Source organism: Felis catus, chromosome E1 (assembly GCF_018350175.1).
Source record: "Felis catus isolate Fca126 chromosome E1, F.catus_Fca126_mat1.0, whole genome shotgun sequence".
Classification (NCBI taxonomy): domain Eukaryota; kingdom Metazoa; phylum Chordata; class Mammalia; order Carnivora; family Felidae; genus Felis; species Felis catus.
In genome coordinates, this window is record NC_058381.1 from 59,451,125 (window position 1) to 59,470,511 (window position 19,387).

Sequence of the window (19,387 nt, forward strand, 5' to 3'; positions counted from 1 at the left end):
TCCGGGCTAGGGACCCCCTCTGAGATCCCGGGCCCTCGAGCGCCTCTGTCTTTGGCGTTTCCACAGGCTCAAACGGTCAGTAGTCTGTCGCTCTTACTAACCCACTGGCTTCGCGGGGGAGGAATGCGTCCTGCTGTCTCGTTCCTTGTGCCTGGCACTGGGTTCTTCCCAGGTTCCTCGATCAGTCAGTGTGCAGCTCGGCTGAAGCAAGCCTCGAGCTGAGTCGGAGAAGATTCTCAGAGGGCCGTGGGCCACGTGTCTGTGCAGGCTGCCTTCTGCCGAGTCAGAGGTTCTCGGCCCGGCTGGGGTTCGAATCCTCGGGAGGCCTAGTGGCGATGCTGCAGCCAGGGCCCGGTCAGAGCAGAGCTGGTCTGCTGCTCCCCAGCAGCCCCCCCGCCCCGCAGCGGCTCCTTGGAGACGCAGAGTCCTCCCGGGTCCCCCGCACCTGCCCGGTCACCGTCCGCACATTAGCAAGCTTTCGAGTGCTCCGTGGGACCTGGGACGCTGGAGAAGTCATCGCCTTCAGTGACCTCTCTAAAGCCTCTTTCTCGCCCCACGACAGTAGTTGGGTGTCTGTGGTCACACAGGCCAGGAAATCTCGCTCCGGGGAGGCCCCATGTGTCCTGCTGGCTGTAGGCGCACCTGCAGGAGGTTAGGATTCGTGAAGAAAACCCAGGCCCTGACCCAGGACGAGGCCGCCCCACCCCATGTGCAAACAAACCCCACCTTCCCTCACTGTCAACGGGGACTCTTTCAGGGCGTATGGGCGGGTGGGGAGTCCCGGCTCCACAGCGGTTTTCAGGGGATTTATGGGCCACTGGCACTTAGTGAACCGACCAGTATTCATTTGCTCCAGAGCTGTGCCCCTCAGCGAGGTAGGGCACCGAGGCCCCCCCCACCCCGCCAGGTCTGCGGAGGGTCCTGCCACGGCTGCTCCCCGTGAGCCGTTTCTGATGGCGAGGTTAGGGTCTCCGGCCGCTGAGCAAGCATCTCCGGGCAGGACGTGGCTCTTGATGCTCCTGTTTTCTGTCCTGTCTTTTTTTCTCTCTCTTAGCATCACGTACGAAACACATGCGACGTAGGAGTGCGATTCGTGGAGGCCCACGCTTTGTAACGTTCAAACACCACCCTTTAGGGGCGCCTGGGGGGCTCAGTCCCTTAAACGTCCGACTCTTGGTTTCCGCTCAGGTCATGATCTCACAGTTCGTGAGTTCGAGCCCCAAGTCGGGCTCCTCGCCGACAGTGCAGAACCTGCTTGGGATTCCCCCCCCACCCCTGCCCCTCTCCCACTCCTGCTCTCTCTCCCTCAAAATAAACAAACCTAAAAAAAACCCAAAAAACAAAAACAGACCACACTTCCAGGGATGATGTCCCATCGGAAGGAATTCTGTGTGAGCTTCTCAGCTGTGACTTGGCAGAATGACTCGTGTGGCCAGCACTGCCTGGCCTCCTGCCCCTCCGCTCTGCCCACCACCCCCGTCCATATGCGTCTCTGTTTCAGTCTTTCCAAGATGAAGAAGGGGCAGATTTAACAGGTACAAGGGGAGTTTGGTCGGGCGAAGCTTTGAATGCTTGAGACATTGAGAGAAAATGGGAGGAAAACGTTGGGAGAGCATAGTGACCCCAGGAACTAAAATCAGCGTCTTTTTCTGTTCAGAGAAAAAGGAAGAAAAGGAGTAAGAGAAAGAAACAGAACGGTTCCGCTTCCATGGAGCTGGACTCCCTGGCGGAGGACTCCTCGTGCCCTTGTGGTGTCAGCTTGCCGGCGAACCCCGGGTTCCAGGACACAGCCCCACCCCAAAGCCAAGATCTGCAAGGTGGTGCGGCCAGCCAGCCTCGCCAGCCCCCGGGCGCCGACCCGACCCCCCTGGAGGGCGGTGGCCACCAAGCGCCCGTGGGGCACGCCGAGGCTGGCGGCAGCCCTCTGCACGACCAGACTCCGGGAGGGGCCGTCCCGAACGCGAAGGAGCATGACAACCCCACGCCTTCCAAGGCCAGCGGCCTCCCCCAGGAGGGGGCTGGCCCGACCGCCTCTGCCAGTAAAGACCATCCCGGGAAGGACGGTGCTGCTTGGCAGCGCCCGATGCCTGACTCGGAGCCGGGCTCGGAGCCCCAGAAAGAACCACAGAGCGCCGGGCAGCAGGCCGGGGCCCGGGCCCCCGGGGTGAGTCGTTGGGGGATCCAGGAGCGAGCCTATCTGCCCTGACGGTTTGCTCTCCCAAGCAGTCCCACGTCGCCTCCCTGCCCAGGAGGGGCACTGGGGACTCGTCCCTGGGGACGGTGCCCCTCCCGGAGCTGCCGGGCCCCTCTCCTGGGCTGGTGGCGGCCAGTGCTGGCCCTCACGCCATCGCGGCACCTGCGCCCTGACGTCCGGGGCCTCTGTCTCCTCCAGGAAGATGCTGCTGTAACCCGGCCCGCTGAGCCCGTGGAAGGGGCCAGGAAGGAAGGTAAAGCCAAGACTCAGAAAACGAAACAGCCGCCAGCAAGCACCCCTGCTTCCTCAGAACACCGCCAGGTAGAGCACCTCGTCCTTGGAAGCCTCCCCGTCCTGCTGTCTGTCCCAGTGTCTGCCGCTTCCGGCCCCATTCCTTCCAAAGCTCATCCTTCATTCAGTCGTTCGGTGACACTCTTTTGGGTGCTAGGGATACAGCCGTGAAGGACACGTGGCTCCGGCCTTCATGGCTCACATTCTCCGTGGGGAAAGGTGGAAAGCACAGTCAGGCGTGGGGAGTGGCAAAGAGGAGAGCGGGGTGAGGGCAGAGAGGGCCGGGGGTGCGTGCTGAGAGAGCATGGCCGGGCGAGGCCTCTCCAAGGGGGTGCAGGTGGAGCGGAGATCTGAAAGAGTGAGGGGCAAGCCATGTGGCTCTCTGGGGACATAGCCGAGGCCAAAATGGCAGGTGCAAAGGCCCTGTGGCAGAGTGGGGGAGGGGGCTGTCTAGGGAAAAGTAAGGAAGCCGGTGCCCCCAGGATTGAGTGAGGGCAAGAGGGGCCTGACAGGATTGGAGGATTCCTGGAGGCTGTGGCGGGTGGGCCCGAGGGCGTTGGAAGGTTCTGAGCAGGGAAAGGACGTGAGCAGCCTGGCTGTTGTGAGAAGCCGTCCCCGGGAGGGGGCAAATGTGGCAGCTGATCCTAAAGACTGGGGCTTGGTAACTTGTTCCAGGAAGCTGAAACCAAGGACAAGACGGCCGCTACTGGAGAGAAGACAGGTAGAAATGAGAAGGCCAAGCCAGAGGATCCCAAGAAGCCCGAAGGGAGTAACAGCAGTTACGCGGCTGCTGTGAAAACTGGCAAAGAACAGAGGAACTCCAAAGCCGCCGTGTGTGAAGTGAAGCAGAGGTAGGGTGTGAGCCCTGGCGCTCGGGAGCAAGGTCACAGCCTGCCCGGGGGGCACCAGTGCAGCCTCCCGCCACCCCCACACTGGTGCAGGGCCGGAGGGTCCCAGGTGTCCTTCTCGGGGACTCTTCTGGGGGAGGCGGGGGGGGGGGGCCGGGTCACACGCCCCGGTTCCTCGTTTGCTTCTGTGCTCTCTCCCACGGCCCCTTGGGGACCCGGAGGCCGCGTGGGCCGACTTCCGGGCAGAGGCTGGCACCACCCGGGATGCTCAGCAGCCCCCTCCCGCCACTGCCCCCAGCCCGTCACGGCTGGGCAGAGATAGCCCCCCACCCGTGCCCACCTCCGGAGAGGGGCCCGCACGGCGTGTGGTCTGCCTGCAGTGTGGACGCTCTCGCGCTTTGCTGGGGTGCGTGTTCGCGCACCGTCGGGAAGCAGGCACCCTGTCGGCGCTTGTGCGTGCGCGCAGGCGCGTAGGCACGTCTAGATCCGGTGGGCGTTTCCTTTCCCGGCTTTGCTGCAGCCCGCCGAGCCTGCAGGAAGGGGTCACGCTCTACTTCCACGCGATCGTCTCGAAGCATTTCGGGTTCGACCCCGCCCTCCACAAAGTGTTCATCAGGGGTGGAGAAGAGTTCGGGAAGCCCAAGTGGACTCGGAACGTCTGTGAGATGCACCACACCAAGTGAGTACGGCCAGCGCTCGCGGGGAGCCCCTCGGGGACGCGCACGGAACGCGCCGTCTCTGATCCCGTTTTTCAAGGCGATCACCCGTTTACGCTTTTGGAAACTGACATTTGCAAACACGTACCCCCTGTCATGTACTCCTTCGTCACGTGTCACTCCGGACCCCACGGAACGTGGGTTCTGTCCGGAAACCGTGTCTCCTTCTAGAAGCCTCCTCTTGGGCAGGATCGAGCTATAGCCTTGGGTCTGCACTCCGTGCTGCGTTAGAGGAGAGCGAACGTTTTCAAAATGGGATTCTCTTCCGGGTAACGGGCCGGTGTCCTGTTTCTTCAGAGACCTGCGTGAGAACGGGTCCCTCGTGGAAGGCAGCGCCACCCTTTCCAGACAGCACCTGGATAAGCCCATTCCTTACAAGTACGTCATCATGCGAGGCAAGGGCCAGGTGGAGTACGAGTTCATCTACAAACGTCAGCAGAAGGAGGGCGAGTTCGTCAACCGCTGTCTGCACGTGAGGTCTGAACTCCTGGGCTCGGGAGGTGAGTCCGTGGCCGGGCACAGGGGTGCGGCCGTTCCTCTGCAGAGGGGGGCCGTGTGGGTCCTCGTCACATGCCCCCCCACCCACCCCCCGGCCCCTGCTCCACATCGAAGAAGCCCGAGTTGGGAAGCACGGGTTTGATCAGCGTGACGGAGCGCTCTCTTCCGATGGTAGTAGAAGGGAATTTCTCCTAAAGGGCAAAAGGGAGGAAGGCGAAGCCGCTGGGTGGGAGGGGCCGCAGGGGGCTGGTGAGCAGGTGCAGGGCGGGAGGACCCCCAGCCCCGGAGACTGAGAGTCAGACCTCCGCCCACGGCGCCCCTGCTGCTTGGCATCCTGGCCGCCCTCCCGTCTCGTCTCCTTTCTCTTCTTTCTGTCTCCTTGTTTCCGTAGCTTTTCTTCCCTTTTTCTGTTTTCCGCTCATTGCGTGCAGCGTGTGGCGTGTGCGGACAGGGTGTGAGTGTGGTGTGTGTGTGTGTGTGTGCTGTGGATGATCTCGGTGGCCTGTACCTTCTCTGCGGCCCGGTGCCCGGTCTCACAGGTGTGCGCGCGCGTGCCGAGAGCGCACGGTGTGCGGGGGTCTTTGTGCGCGTGTTAGAGAAAGCCGATTTCATAGCGTAGTCCTTTTTAGCAAGGTTGGCGTGTCCGCTCCCGAGAGGCCTCGGTCTGTGTCTGAGCGCCTCCCCTTGCAGCTCGACCGTCAGGGCGGTGGCCGGCTCACCGTCAGCACTTACGGGGAACGGGCGCCCAAGCCGGGTACGTGGGACGGGGACGGAGCTGAGTGCCGGTGACCGACAGAAGGACTCACGGGAAGGCCTTCGCTGGCTTTCCGAGAGTCAGGAGGTCATGGCTGGAGCCCAGGCGCAGGGCCCCCCGCGGCCGACGGCATCACGGGTGGTTTGGGAAGGGTGTCTGGAAGGTGCTGGGAACATGGTGAATGAGGGTCTGTGCTTTGCTCCATGCAGTGGGGTCATAGCTTATCTGCATTAATTTGAGTAAAGGCGGGTTTCCTGATTCCCCAGAGAGGGGGGACAGGTGGCTTCCCCCCTTCCCCCCTGCAAGCGTCCCCGCAGAGCGTGAACCACAGCGGCCAGGCCGCCAGGGAGGAGGTTCCTGGCTGCAGGCCGCGCCCCCAGAGACCCAGGTGGCGGGAGCATGGGCCGGTGGCCTGGCATGGGGACCTGGTGTGCTGTCCCCTGATGTGGCCCCTTCTGTCCTGCCGGCTCACGTGTCTGCTGGGCTTTCATTGCTGGGTTTTATTTCGCGGTTTTTCATTCCGTCTGTGAGTGACCGCAGTGGTTCCGTGAGCCCTCCAGCATCAGTCACCACTGCCGCGGGAAGGCTGACTTTTGCCACCTTCTCCCATCTTTTCTGTTCACCTTGTTTCCGTGTCGGTTTTGTTCTGTGTTTTTTCTGACTTTTGTATTTTCTTTCTCTTTTCTCTAGCGGGTTGGAACGTAAACATTTCTTCTGGTAGATTCTGAGAGACGGAGACCACTGATGTCCCTCCCTGCCCCACCGTCCCAGGGTCCAGGGTGCCCCTTGCTCTCCACAATGCGGGCCTGACCAGGCCTGCAGCTCTCCCCTCACCTTCTGTCTGGGGCGTTCTTGAACAACTGAGGGACCCACCGTGTCCCCAGCATGGGCCCACGTGGGCCTCTGGCTGGTGGGACGCAGAGCAGGAAAACCGCTTTATTCCGGGCAATAATTTCAAGTCCTCGCCAGGCCGGGATGGAGTGGGGGCGGGGTGAGCGGGGACCCCCATGCAGACCGCGGGAGGCACAGAGGACCTGCTCTTCCAGAGATTTCTACATTCTGCATCTGGTCACACGAGGAGCAGCCATGTGCTCAGCCCTTGCCCTGCGTCGGGCCCTGTGTCCAGGGCTCTGTCTAGTCTGTCGTGGGGCCCGCACTGTCCTTCATGGGGCGGGCATCGTGGTTCCCAGTACAGAAGAAATAGCGCTTGCCTGGAGTGACTTAGCCAGATAGTGCTCAAGGGCCGGTGACTGTGGTTTCGGGATCAAGTTCTCAACCGCTGTGTGATCATTTTCTAAGGAGCTCATGTACGAAGCCTGCTGAGCCAGCTGGTTCAATAAAAGGTGTTTCAGATAGATTCCGAACGGCTGCGTCGTGTGCCCTCGGGCCCCCCTCTGATCACCTCGGGGCGACTAGGGTGTCTGTCCTAAACACAGCTGTCCCCCACCTGGGCCCAGCTCCCTGCTGGGTATCCGCAGGCAGGTGCACCCGTGCGCGACCCGGCTGCCTTCCCTTCCTTTGCCTCGTCCGTCGGGCACCAGCCTCCCAGGGAGGGGCGTCTAGGTCAGCGTGTTCGGACGGTCTGCCCTACAGCGTCCTACTTCTTTTGCTCTTAGAGTGGCACCAGTACGACGATATAGTTTGCATGAAGCCCCCGGGGCTGATTCAGAGGATGATGGACCATTTGACAGACGGCACAAGGAGGGAGCTGGTGAGGGGGAAGCAGATCGCCGCCACCATCATGCTGGACACGATCTTCAGCATCCTGCAGATCTGGGACGCCATCAACATAAACAGCTTTTTTACCCAGTTCCAGCAGTTTTATTCTGTCGTGAGAGTGCCCATGATCTATGAAGGCCGTGAGCAGCCCTGGAGCGCTCTGCAGTACGACGAGAACGAGGTACCAGGTGTCTGGGGTGTCCCCAGTGGCTGTCTTCCCCTTCTGGGCGGTCAGCTCCCCGCCTCCCCCACTTCTTACTGGCCAGGAGCTGCCCTGAGGAGCAGGTGCAGGCAGAAGGACCTACCTCAACTTCCCTACTCTCCAAGCACCACTGCCTGGGGATTTTCTTCCTCCTTCACCCCATCCACTTCCCCGCCTGGCTCCACCCTTCCTCCACACCTGGCTCTGCCCCTCCTGGCTCCACCCCTCCTCCCCACCTGGCCCCACCTCCTGCACTGGCCCCACCCCTCCTCCACACCTGGCCCCACCCTCCTCCACACCTGGCCCCACCCCTCCACACCTGGCCCAGCCCTCCTCCCCCTCTGGCCCCACCCCTCCACCCCACCTGGCCTCACCCCTTCTCCACACCTGGCCCCACCTCCTGTGCTGGCCCCACCCCTCCTCCACACCTGGCCCCACCCTCCTCCACACCTGGCCCCACCCCTCCTCCCCATGTGGCCCCACTCCTCCTCCTCACCCAGCCCCACCCCTCCTCCACACCTGGCCCCAGCCCTCCTCCCCCTCTAGCCCCACACCTCCTCCCCACCTGGCCTCACCCCTTCTCCACACCTGGCCCCACCTCCTGTGCTGGCCCCACCCCTCCTCCTCACCTGGCCCCACCCCTCCTCCCCCTCTGGCTCCACCCCTCCTCCCCACCTGGCCCCACCTCTTGCACTGGCCCCACCCCTCCTCCCCCTTTGGCCCCACCCCTACACCACACCTGGCTCTGCCCCTCCTGGCCCCACCCCTCCTCCCCACCTGCCCCACCCCTCCTCCCCACCTGGCCCCACCCCTCCACACCTGGCCCCACTCCTCCTCCCCATGTGGCCCCACTCCTCCTCCTCACCCAGCCCCACCCCTTCACCACACCTGGCCCCACCCTCTGTGCTGGCCCCACCCCTCCCCCGCCTCTGGCCCCACCCCTCCTCACCTGGCCCCACCCCTCCTCCTCACCCGGCCCCACCTCCTGTGCTGGCCCCACCCCTCCCCTGCCTCTGGCCCCACCCCTCCTCACCTGGCCTCACCCCTTCTCCACACCTGGCCCCACCTCCTGTGCTGGCCCCACCCCTCCTCCACCGCTGGCCCCACCCCTCCTCCTCACCTGGCCCCACCCCTTCACCACACCTGGCCCCACCTCCTGTGCTGGTCCCACCCCTCCCCCATCTCTGGCCCCACCCCTCCTCCACACCTAGCACCACCTCCTCACCTGGTCCCACCTCCTCACCTGGCCTCTGGCAGAGTGGAAAGAAGGAGTGGGAACCCTTCTCCATCACCCGTCCCCCCGCGTTGTGGGAGGGCCCTGGCAGTTTTGAGACAGACCTGCGGCCATGCCTGAGATGACGGTTGGGACCTTGTAAGCGTGGGGGGCCCCTCCCCCATGCAGGGTTCGGGACTGCACCCTTGGTGGCGGCTCCCATCAAAGGCCCGGGGGAGTGGGGGTGCTCAGGGTCTGGTGAGGAGGCATGGCAGTGGGGTCACCCCTCCATGGGGCTGTGTACGCCCTTCATAGGCCTTGGCCCCCCGCCCAGGTGGCACGGAACAGAGGGCGATGATGGGGCGGCTCTCACACCCCTGACGCTCACAGCCCCACAGTTATGTCTTCCTTCCCTCCTGGGGTCAGGTGAAGAAAAACCTGTGGTGGTATTTGAAAAAGCGGTCCGAGCCATTTCAGGAAAGAAGTGGGGACCTTCGGCCTGAAGCCCACCCAGTGAGGAGCAGACTGAGAATGGGACTGATCCTCCTGTTTTCGGTGGAAACATTTGACTTACCCATGCTGGAAGGTGACCTGGCCTGGCTCTGTAACCTCCTTTATCTGGACGCCTGTTCGCCTGGCGACCTTCACCGCGACCTCAGCCACATTTTTGAAACACGTCTGAGGTATTGTGTGTGCGTGTGTGGGGGGGTGTGCGTGCGTGTGTAGGCGTGTGTCCAGGAAAGAAAGACTGCCCGTGATTTTACACATCCGTCGCTTCAGTGTTTCTTTGTCTAGACTTTTTCCTCACGTGTGTATTGTCTTCACTTTTATTACTTTTCTACTGGAATATCTTGCGCTTTTTTTTAATTTTTTTTTTTAATGTTTGTTTATTTTTGAGAGCCAGAGAGAGACCGAGTGTGAGCGAGGGAGGGGCAGAGAGAGAGAGAGAGACAGAGAACCTGCAGAGGCTCCAGGTCCTGAGCCGTCAGCACAGAGCCCTACGCGGGGCTCGAACTCACAAGCGGCAAGATCATGACCTGAGCCGAAGTCGGACGCTCAACCGACCGAGCCACCCAGGCGCCCCTGGAATATCTTGCTTTTGAGAAGCTTTCTGGTGTATCACGCTTTACTGTCGACCCAAATGAAACTTTTTTTCAAATTAAAAGGAAATGGGGCGCCTGCCTGGTTCAGTCTGTGGAACCTTGATCTCGGGTTTGAGTTCCAGCCCCACATTGGGTGCAGGGTTTCCTTAAAAAATAAAATCTTAAAAAAACAAAAGAGGGAAAGCATTTTATTCGAGCCCACGTTCCGCCACGAGAGCACATGTGCCCCCAGGAAGGAATGTGGTATAGGGGTATGTGTGTTTTTTTACACGAAGAGTTACAGATCATCAAGACAGTCCAGAAAGTTACAGACTTTATGTGTTTAGTATGTGCAAGACTTACGGGAACCGGGAGGTGTTTTTTTTCCTTTTTCTTATTTTTATGTTTGGAATGCTCTTTGTGTTTTTTTTTTTTTTTTCTTTTTTCTTATTTTTATGTTTGGAATGCTCTTTTTTGGTTATTTAAAAGCAATTATTTTTTTTTATTTTTTTTTCAACGTTTTTTTAAATTTATTTTTGGGACAGAGAGAGACAGAGCATGAACGGGGGAGGGGCAGAGAGAGAGGGAGACACAGAATCGGAAACAGGCTACAGGCTCCAGGCTCCGAGCCATCAGCCCAGAGCCTGACGCGGGGCTCGAACTCACGGACCGCGAGATCGTGACCTGGCTGAAGTCGGACGCTTAACCGACTGTGCCACCCAGGCGCCCCAAAAGCAAATTTTTTTTAATGTTTATTTATTTTTGAGAGACAGAGTGCTAGTGGGGGAGGGGCAGAGAGAGAGGGAGACTCGGAATCCGAAGCAGGCTCTAGGCTCTGAGCTGCCAGCACAAAGCCCCACGTGGGGCTTGAACCCACAAACTGTGAGATCATGACCTGAACCGAAGTCGGACACCTAACTGACTGAGCCCTCCAGGCGCCCCTGGTTATTTATTTACTTACTTTAAAAGCCAACGAACATTGTGTGCTGGGGGCAGAAACAGGGCCAGGCTTTGAGTTTTGCCGAGTCATGTTGAATGTGGTGAATGCCACAGTGTAGCTTCCCAGGGAGCCCAGGAGCGTGTCCACGAGCACGGAAACTTGAGAATTTCCTTTATCGGCCCTGTATGCATGTGTTTGAGAGGTTGGGGTTCGAAGATTGACTGCAGGGCTCGCCTCAAGGGCGTCTGCGGAAGCGACGGGGGTGTTCCCCCTGCAGCCTCTGTGGCCACATGTTCAGTTTCGGACACACAAGGGTCCGCTGTGCTGGGCCAAGGGTGCTCTCGGTGTGGAGGCTCCGGCCTGGCCCGAAGGAGCTTGCTTCTCCGTGGGTGACGGGGGCCACCTCGGTGCCCTCGATTACAGAGTGCTCCTGCAAGGTCTTCTCCGCGGCTCTGCGCATGGAGCTTGCGGGGAACGGAAGGTGGGCTTCCTTGAACGATGCGTCTTATCAGGACATCTGCTTCTCGGTTTTACAAACTTGAGCTACCCAGCGCAGCTCTGCGTGTTTTAAGAGCCAGGCGTTGGTGACACACGTACAAAGTTTGTGCAAGGGCAAAGCTCAAAGAGCTGCCCTACGGCCAGCATCAGTATCTTGTGACCGTAGGGAGTGTGCCCTGTATCGTTTGCACGTTTCTCCTTGTGCTTACAGAGCGGCTTTATGTGGCTTTGTATCTGGATTTACTGTAGCCGGAGGGTCTGGGCTCACAGATCACGTAGCTTTCCCAAACCTCTGTTCCCTCCACTGTCAGGGAGGATGGTCGGTCGCTACGGGGCTTCAGCGAGAGCCTGATGCCGGGATGGGTGGGTGCCAAGGGTGAGCCCCTACGTCCCTGGCAACCATATTTCTCCCGGGGCTGGTCGCTCTTCTCGGCCACCCCTATGTTCTCCTGCTTCTCGTGCGAGGGGTCATCAGACCCCCCAGGGCAAGCCACTGGCCATCCTCAGCTCGCTGTGGGCTCTCTGTTCCCTTCCCAGGTGGCGGGTATTCCTGGTCAACCTTTGCCGACAGTGCATAGAGAAGGCGGTCGACCTCTGGGTGCTCACCCTGCCTGTCCTGCACCACTGCGTGGCACCAACCCCTCAAGGAAAGGACTCCAGGATACAGCCTGAAGACACCTGGGCGGCCCTGGAAGGAATCCCCTTCTCGGAGTTCCGGGAAAAAAAGGCAGATCGGTAAGTTGGAGAGCCACACTTGTATCTGTAAGTCTTGGGATGACAGCTGTGCTTCTAGAACCTTCGATAGGCTCCCCCGTGCACACATTCCTGCTTCGGGCAACACTTCTTTTAAAATGACTTCTTCGGGGGCGCCTGCGTGGTTCAGTCCGGTAAGCGTCCAACTCTTGGCTCCTGCTTAGGTCGTGACCTCACGGTGCATGGGATCGAGACCCACGTCGGGCTCCCCGCTGACAGCTCAGAGCCTGCTTAGGATTCTCTCTCTCTGTCTCTCTCCCCTTGGAGCATGCTTGCTGGTGTGCTCTCTTAAACATGAAAAAGCTTTAAAAAAAAAGATTAATTATATGTATTTTAAATACCCTTCAGTGCTGTATAAACTGTTAGAAGAAATTCAGTTGTTAACAATGGAAAATGACAAATACCAGCCTTGGTCTTAAAGATCTTGTCTTTCAAGCAGACACGGCCTTTAGTGGGTCACGAACCTTTATCAGATGTTCTTTGTAGCCCTTCTGTGACTTCTGTGGCACCTGGCTTTATGTGCCTTCCAGCTGTCCCCTTCTGGGGTGTCTCCAGTACAGTGTCACTGTATAATGTCATGATTTAAAGACCTTCACTGGGTCCACTTGGACTGTTTGATGTGGAGCATTTACTTACTCGCTCATCAAGATGCTTCATTCGTAAGTCGCTGCAGCCCCTGTAGAAGACAGTATGGAAGTTCCTTAAAAAGTTCACGGTGGAGGGGCGCCTGGGGGGCTCAGTAGTCAGCTGGGCGTCCGACTTCGGCTCAGGTCACGATGTCGCGGTTTGTGAGTTCGAGCCCAGCGTTGGGCTCTGTGCTGACGGCTCAGAGCCTGGAGCCTGCTTCGGATTCTGTGTCTCCCTCTCCCTTGGCCCTCCCCCACTCATGCTCTGTCTCTCTCTCTCTGTCTCTCAAAAATAAACATTAAAAAAAGAAATTAAAAAAAAAAGTTGACAGTGGAACCACCATATGGTCCCACAGTCTCACTTGTGGGCGTCTGCTCCACGGAGATGACATCAGGATCTCAGAGACGCACGTGTGCCCCCATGTCCGCTCCAGCAATATTCACAATAGCCACGGCGTGGGGACAGCCTAGTGCCCACCGATGAGCGGATAAAAAAGTTGGGAGATATGCCCAGTCACACACACACACACACACACACAAATTTCCGGGTAGAAGATGAAGAAGTTTTGGGAGACCGCTCTACGGCCTGGTGAATGTAGTTGGTAGGAGTGTATTAGACAGGCTTCCGTGTCGCTAAGAGAGTAGATCTTTACTGTTCTCAGCACAACAAAGAAATCGTAACTGTGTGACATCATGCAGGTGCTGGGTAGAGCGAAGGCGGTCAGTGTGTCAAATCAACACACTCCACACCTGGCACACAAGGGCTCTAAGCCACTTACAGCTGCATAAAGCTGGAAACAATGCTTAATTCTTAGTGCAATTTTTTGCCGTGGTAAAAAGAGACGCGTCCTATACTTTGGCTTTTTAATCATTTTCAGCGTAGGTCAGCGGCATCCCACATACTCACACGGTTGTGCCGCCCCGGCCAGAGCTTTCTCCTTGTTCCCACGTTGAAACTCTGTCCCTGTTAGGCAACGACTCTGTTTCCCCTGCCCGCACCTGGTAAGGCCCGTCCTGCTGTCTGTCTCCGTGCATTTGCACACGCCAGGGACCTCTCGTCAGTGGAATCAGCATGTTTGTCCTTTGGAGACGGGCTGGTTTCACTCAGCGTCATATCTTCAACTTTCATCCGTTTTGGTGAATTCTTTTCTTTTTTTTAGTGTTTATTTTTGAGAGAGAGAGAGCGAGCTTGAGCGAGGGAGGGGCAGAGAGAGAAGGAGACAAAGAATCGGAAGCAGGCTCCAGGCTCCGAGCGGTCAGCACAGAGCCTGACGCGGGGCTCCAACTCGCGAACTGCGTGATCATGACCTGAGCCGAAGTCGGACGCTTCACTGACTGAGCCACCCAGGCGCCCCGATGTTTAAATTATTTTTGAAGTCTGGACTTTATAAGTCTCTTCTGACATCACTTAACTCCGTCTGTGTTTGCCGATCTCACTGCCGCTCCTTCTCTGTCCCTACAGGAGTCACTTAGTTCAGCTCATGGGAAAGGAAAGGCATTTGCTGAACGTAGATGAGTTTCTCTTCCGGTCCTGGTTCAGTCTGCTGCCCCTGCGCAACCTGGTTCACTATATGGAGAACTTCATGGACCATCTGAGCGTCTTCCCCACTTGCGTCCTGGACTGCCTTCTGGGGACGTGGTACCGGCTTCAAAGGCTTACAATACTCTCCTTCAGCGACTTCGAGGTCTGTTGTCCAGAGCAGGCTCTTGAGACGCTTAGCAAAAGCACATCAGAAGCGAGACGTTCAGAGCCTGTGATCCTTCTCTTCTGCGGTCCTGGCAGGACGAAACACTTAGAAGCCAGAGGCCCGGGTGGGGTGGCTCTTTGCCAGGGCTATGGGGCCGCTCTGATGGCAGTTCCTCTGCTTCCGGAGAGTTCCCGAAAGCCACGGCCGGGAGGCGTTCAGGCTGTGCAGTATGGGCGGGCGGACGGGGTCGGGGCTCCCCCGCGTGCCGCTCCGTCACAGCTGCTCCCTCCTTTCCCGTTTTGGGGGGCGCGGGAAATGGTCCAATTTTAAATCCTGAACTTCCCTTGTGAGACGATAGAAGATTGGTTCTCGAGTACCTTAAAACTCGGTGGTAGAAAGAAAGAAAGGAATCCATCGTTCTGCTGTAGTCACGTCGGGTTTTCTGGGTTCTGTCTTCGCGAACGCGGTGGCGTCACTTTGACTGTCCTGTTTTTTGTTTTTTGTTTTCTTGGCCACCCCAGAGCACCGAGAACACGTTTCAAATGTTGCTCCACCTCCTGGACATTTATCAGGACAGGTAAGTAGAAAAAGCGAAATGCGGACTTTGTCCTGCACGAGGTCACCCCCCCACTGACCGCGGGATCAGAAGGTCCTCGCCCACCGCCTTTTTGAGCTGTCAGTGCTCTTTTCTCCCCCACATTGTCTTCCATCCGTATCGAAACGATCACCGCATTGCATATCCATGCTCGTGTTCCGCATTTCTTTAACGTCTGGTCTCTGCATGGTTTCTTGCAAGTCAGGCCAGCTGACTACACGGAAACACACACGTGGGGCGTCACGTGTTTCCTGAATTCTCGGGACACTTGCGGAATCGCCTCCCCTGGATTCTCAGGGTGTTCAGGGTGGGGGCGTCAGATCGCCATTCGTGTCAAGCCCCAGTGGCCCCAGGACCTCCCCCGAGCCAGTCACAGAAGCACCCTCACATTACCTCTCTCATGTCACCTGCTGCTCCTCGCCCCCGTTGGCTCTGGCCATGTGCCAGCCAGGGACGACGGGGCCTGGTCCCCACAGAGCTGGAAGAGACTCCATCCACCGTACCTGTTCTAGCACTGTCTTCGCTCCCTTTCTCCCTGTACCTTTCTGATTTTTTTTTCAAAGTTACGTAGTACCTTAACCTGCGGTGACACACATCCCTAGCTTTTTTTTTTGCCTGACTCGTAGGGATTTGGAAGGGAAGGAACGCATCACGGTTAATGGGTACTGTTGTCTCATTTCTCCTAAATTACTTCAACGATTTCTCTTAACTCTTTGCGGGGTAGGATTCTTGAGGAGCCCTTGGTACAGTCCTACTTGACTGTGTGCCTGAAACTTCACGAAACTATCTGCAGAATCACAAAAGACCCAAAGTTTTATGAGCTGCCTGCCTTATCTGCCGAGATTGTTCGCAGAATTATTATACTTAAATCTCTAGTGGTAAGTGGAACCCACACACACAGTGTCGCACCCACGATAACTGGAATTTCGAGCGGCCTCAATTCCAGGAGGGAGATCGGCCGGCTCTAGGATTGCTAGAGGGCCACAGAATGGGTGACAGCATCCTCAGAATGTACGTTGGGCACCTGCCCTGTGCTGGGTTCTGTTCTGTGCACTGAGGATGTTTTGGTGAGCTGGCGTCTGCACCCTTACCCTCCGCGGGCTTCCACTGGAGGGAGGGAAGGAGGCAGGCAGTGCAGGGGTTAACTCCAGAGCAGTGCGGATGTGCGCCCAGAACGCACGTCCGGGCGTGGTCTTTCCCACTTGACCTCGTTTCCTGCACACTAGTACCTAACTACAGCGGCCAAGTGCACGCACCCAACAGGCACACCTCCACGCCTCTGCACACAGGTGCGCGCCCTTGCGCCCCCTCCAGGATCGAGCTGTAGGGAGACCCTGGCGCCCTGTCCCCTCTCCCGCTGCACGCCTCCCAAAGGGAGCCCTCTTCTGTTTCCTGCCGCCCAAGATGAGCTTTGCCCATCTTCGCACACTCTGCTTCATGTGCCTGCTTGCTTCACTCACCCCTGCATGTCTGGGACTCACACCCCTCCCTGCTCGTGGCAGACCTTTCTTCCTTTCTCCGCGTTGTACTCTTACTACACTTGAGATCCTGGGCATCGCCCTGCAGGTGATATGAGACTTTATGTTTAGACTGACCGTTTGCTTGCTAACCGGAGTAGGAGCCAGAGCTGGGACTGTGTTAGCGACGTGAAAGAATTCCGCGTGTGTTTTGACTTTATTCTTTTCATTTTTCTTCTTTCAAATACCTGAGACACGTTTTAAAATAAACGTTGGTAAGATGATTCTGCTGAAACCGCTGTTGTTTAAACTTTAATCACGGGCAGGTGTCCGCTTCCATAAACGTACGCGAAAACACGTATATACGTTTTCCCGCAGAAAAAGCTCTTACGTGGTGGTTGGACTCTCAGACCGGTGTAATCTACGATATGGGGAAAATATTCTACCCCAGCCATAGAAACAAAAAGCCTGGCAAAACTGAACTCAAAAGTGTATGATCAGTTTTTAACAAGCTTTTGGGTGGGTCCTGACACAGGGGGTTAAGTGCATTGATGGGACACCAGATGCAGAAAGGCCAGGAGTGTGGGAATGCATCAGACTAGTGCTCGGCCTTGAGCTGTCCACGTCCTGCCCGTCTCTGGCCGGCCCTGTGCCCGGTGTAGGTGATGGAAAAGAGAAGGGGGCCTCGTGGGGGCCACCCAGGGAACGTGTAAGTGTGGCACAGGTGACAGGCGGTAGGCTGGAGTGTCCATAAGGTGCCGTGGGAAGTGAGGGCAGGGCCGGGGTTCCTACGAGGAGTGAAGACCCCCCACAGGGTCGGGGAGGAGGAACCTCGCTGTTCTCAAGGGCCCGTGGGGAGTGGAGTGTGGCTGGAGATGCAGCCAAGGTGTAGAGAAGGCCAGATCACAGGGCAGGCACACCATGCTTGAGCTTCTGGATTGTTCTAGAAGGTGCTGTGCCATTCGGGGATTTCAGGCAAGGGCGGGCGTGTCCCAATTTTCAGCTGAGAACCATGGCGCCCACTTGGCATCCACTGATCCGGCACTGGCCGGGTGGGCCTCCTCCCCCCCCCCCTTGTCTTTACGGACAGAGCCCCCTCCTGCCCTAGGCTGGGTACAGTCCCCTTCATGTGCCCAGAGAACACCTGGCATTTTCCCCACTAGGCACCTACGTGCTTAGCAAGCAGATGCTGGCCTGTCTGTCTGTCTGTCTGTGAGCCGTTGCCCGCTCCTCCACAGCATCAGCTTGCAGGGCAGGAACCCAATCTGCTTGGCCACCGGGCAGGGGCGGGGCATGTGGTGGCTCTCAGGGAGCCCCCCGGAGGGCGGAGTGACAGCTGATCCAGGTGTGGGTCCTGACACTTATACTGACCTTGCGGGGCACTGCCGAAGCACAGAGGTTAGCGCTGAGCTGAGAGGGCCTTCCTGGGGCTTTGGGGCATGGCCTCTGCTGAGGTGAGGCTCTGTGCCCATCTGCTTCATGTAGATGTCCAGGTGGGGGGGAGGCAGCACCAGAGCCCGGACCCCAGCGCCAGAGCCCGTGACCCCAAGGCCAGAGTCCAGACTCCAGGGCCAGGGCCCGTGACCCCAGGGCCAGGGCCCGGACCCCAGTGCCAGAGCCCGGACCCCGGGGCCAGAGCCTGTTACAAGGGCCGGATCCCAAGAGCTCAGGGCCAGGGCCCATGACCCCAGGGCCAGAGCCCGGACCCCAGGGAGAAAGGATTTTTTGGAGTAGGGGAAACCTCGTGGGCAAAAAATGTGGACAGAAGCAGCCTCGGGTTTACCTCTGTCCAAGGAGCAGGGGTCTGCATGGTGCACCAGTGGGGGCGTCTCTGGGCTGCACGAGGCTCTGCCACTGGGGCACGTCTTCTCCCAGCCAGTCTGGAGAAGGCGGCCTGGTGTGGCCTGCTCATTGGTAAGGCGGAGTCCCCCTGTGCTATCGCTGCACTGGGGGGTTCACAGGGACAGAAGGCTTATCCTTCCCAAGCCCCCTGCTTTGCCCGAGCCGCCCACTTGCAGAGCAGAGCCACAGAGTCCCACGAAATCGAAGCGCCTTGAAACGTAGGCGAGGCTGAGGTCTCGAACGCGCTCATGTGACTCCGATGTGGCTGGTTCTTGAGCACCTGCCACGGATCGGGAAGGTGGAGTGGCGTCTCCAGAATGTCCCGAGTCGCGGTACGGGGACCTTTACGCGCCTTCTCTCTCCCTCAGCAGCCGGATTCAGCTGAAGGCCCAGGAAAGGAGACCGGGAAGAAGAACTCCGTGAAAACGGTCTTCCAGGGGACGGTCGCCAAGACCAGAGCTTGGCTTCAGAGCATTTTTCAGGAGAGCATGTTCTTCAGCTACTGGCCGCAGGTCACGTTCAGATACCGGGAGGAAATCAAGGTGAGCTGTGTGGGGCCAAGGCACTGACGCGGCACGCTGGCCCTGTGCTCTGTCCCCAGGATGCACAGCCAGGGCTGGTCGTGCTGCCCACGGTCTACCTGGTGGGGTCCACCGTGGCCCCCCCGCCACAGGCCCCGGGGGAAGGTGCTGAGACGCGGGGCCTGCGGGGAGAGGGCTCCCTTTCAGCAAGGACGCTGGCAGGCGGTTTGGCTGGAAAAGGCAGGAAAAGGCAAGAGTTACTTGAAGGGGAAACTGGGCAGAATAATCCCCCAAGCGTTAAGAACGAGTGAAGGGTGGCTTATGGTCCATTGACACGAGAGGATTCTCAGTTAAATGTAGTAATTAATAATGGTAAGATAATACTGATTAAAACGTAGCCGAACATCTACTTTGAGGCAGGTGTGGCTGTTAGCCCCGTCTCACAGAAGAGGTGACGGGGTTGGGGGACGTGACGAGAGAGTGGACCAAAGCGCGGGCAGCCCAGCCCCAGGGACTCCCCATCAGAGCCCCACAGGGGGCGAACCGGGCTGTGTTCTTGAAGACTATAGCCAGCTGCCAGGACGCAGCTGTAGAGAAGGGATGAGCCACCCAACCGGATGGCCCCCTTCACCCCGTCGACCCAGATTTCAGCAGGTGCTTGCCTCCCAGGACACTTGAACGGGATAGTGGTAAAATCACACAGCTGACCCTGTGCGTGAACAGGGCTGGTGATGCTCGTACGTCTCAGACTTAACCCCTTCTCCACACGGAAGGGGACATCAATCCAAATGCCTGGAGCACAGAAGTCCTATCACTCACCCTCAGAGGGACAGAGTCTGAGGTCAAAATGAAGAAAACGCACGTCAATCTTGAGCTTTATTTAGAAATTTCGTTGTTGGTAGTGGGACGGGCGGAGCGCTTCTGGAGTTGTCTGTGAGCACCGGGCACAG

The 19,387-nt window shown here is 58.4% G+C and overlaps 1 protein-coding gene across 6 annotated transcripts in view; it reads left to right on the forward strand.

The window, feature by feature from the left end:
* Window positions 1-19,387, forward strand: part of RNF213 (ring finger protein 213) — a 106,574-nt gene that overhangs the window by 19,275 nt on the left and 67,912 nt on the right. For 3 of the 6 annotated variants that reach the window (XM_019818352.3, XM_045044707.1, XM_045044706.1), the window contains 12 exons: window positions 1,658-2,164; window positions 2,393-2,515; window positions 3,161-3,336; window positions 3,854-4,012; window positions 4,347-4,549; window positions 6,918-7,201; window positions 8,862-9,118; window positions 11,493-11,690; window positions 13,797-14,019; window positions 14,544-14,599; window positions 15,342-15,495; window positions 18,285-18,458. In XM_019818352.3, coding sequence (XP_019673911.3) covers window positions 1,658-2,164; window positions 2,393-2,515; window positions 3,161-3,336; window positions 3,854-4,012; window positions 4,347-4,549; window positions 6,918-7,201; window positions 8,862-9,118; window positions 11,493-11,690; window positions 13,797-14,019; window positions 14,544-14,599; window positions 15,342-15,495; window positions 18,285-18,458 — 2,514 coding nt within the window. Of the gene's footprint in view, window positions 1-1,657; window positions 2,165-2,392; window positions 2,516-3,160; window positions 3,337-3,853; window positions 4,013-4,346; window positions 4,550-6,917; window positions 7,202-8,833; window positions 9,119-11,492; window positions 11,691-13,796; window positions 14,020-14,352; window positions 14,600-15,341; window positions 15,496-18,284; window positions 18,459-19,387 lie in introns of those variants that run through there. The other 3 variants (XM_045044705.1, XM_045044708.1, XM_045044710.1) reach the window with 3 other exon arrangements.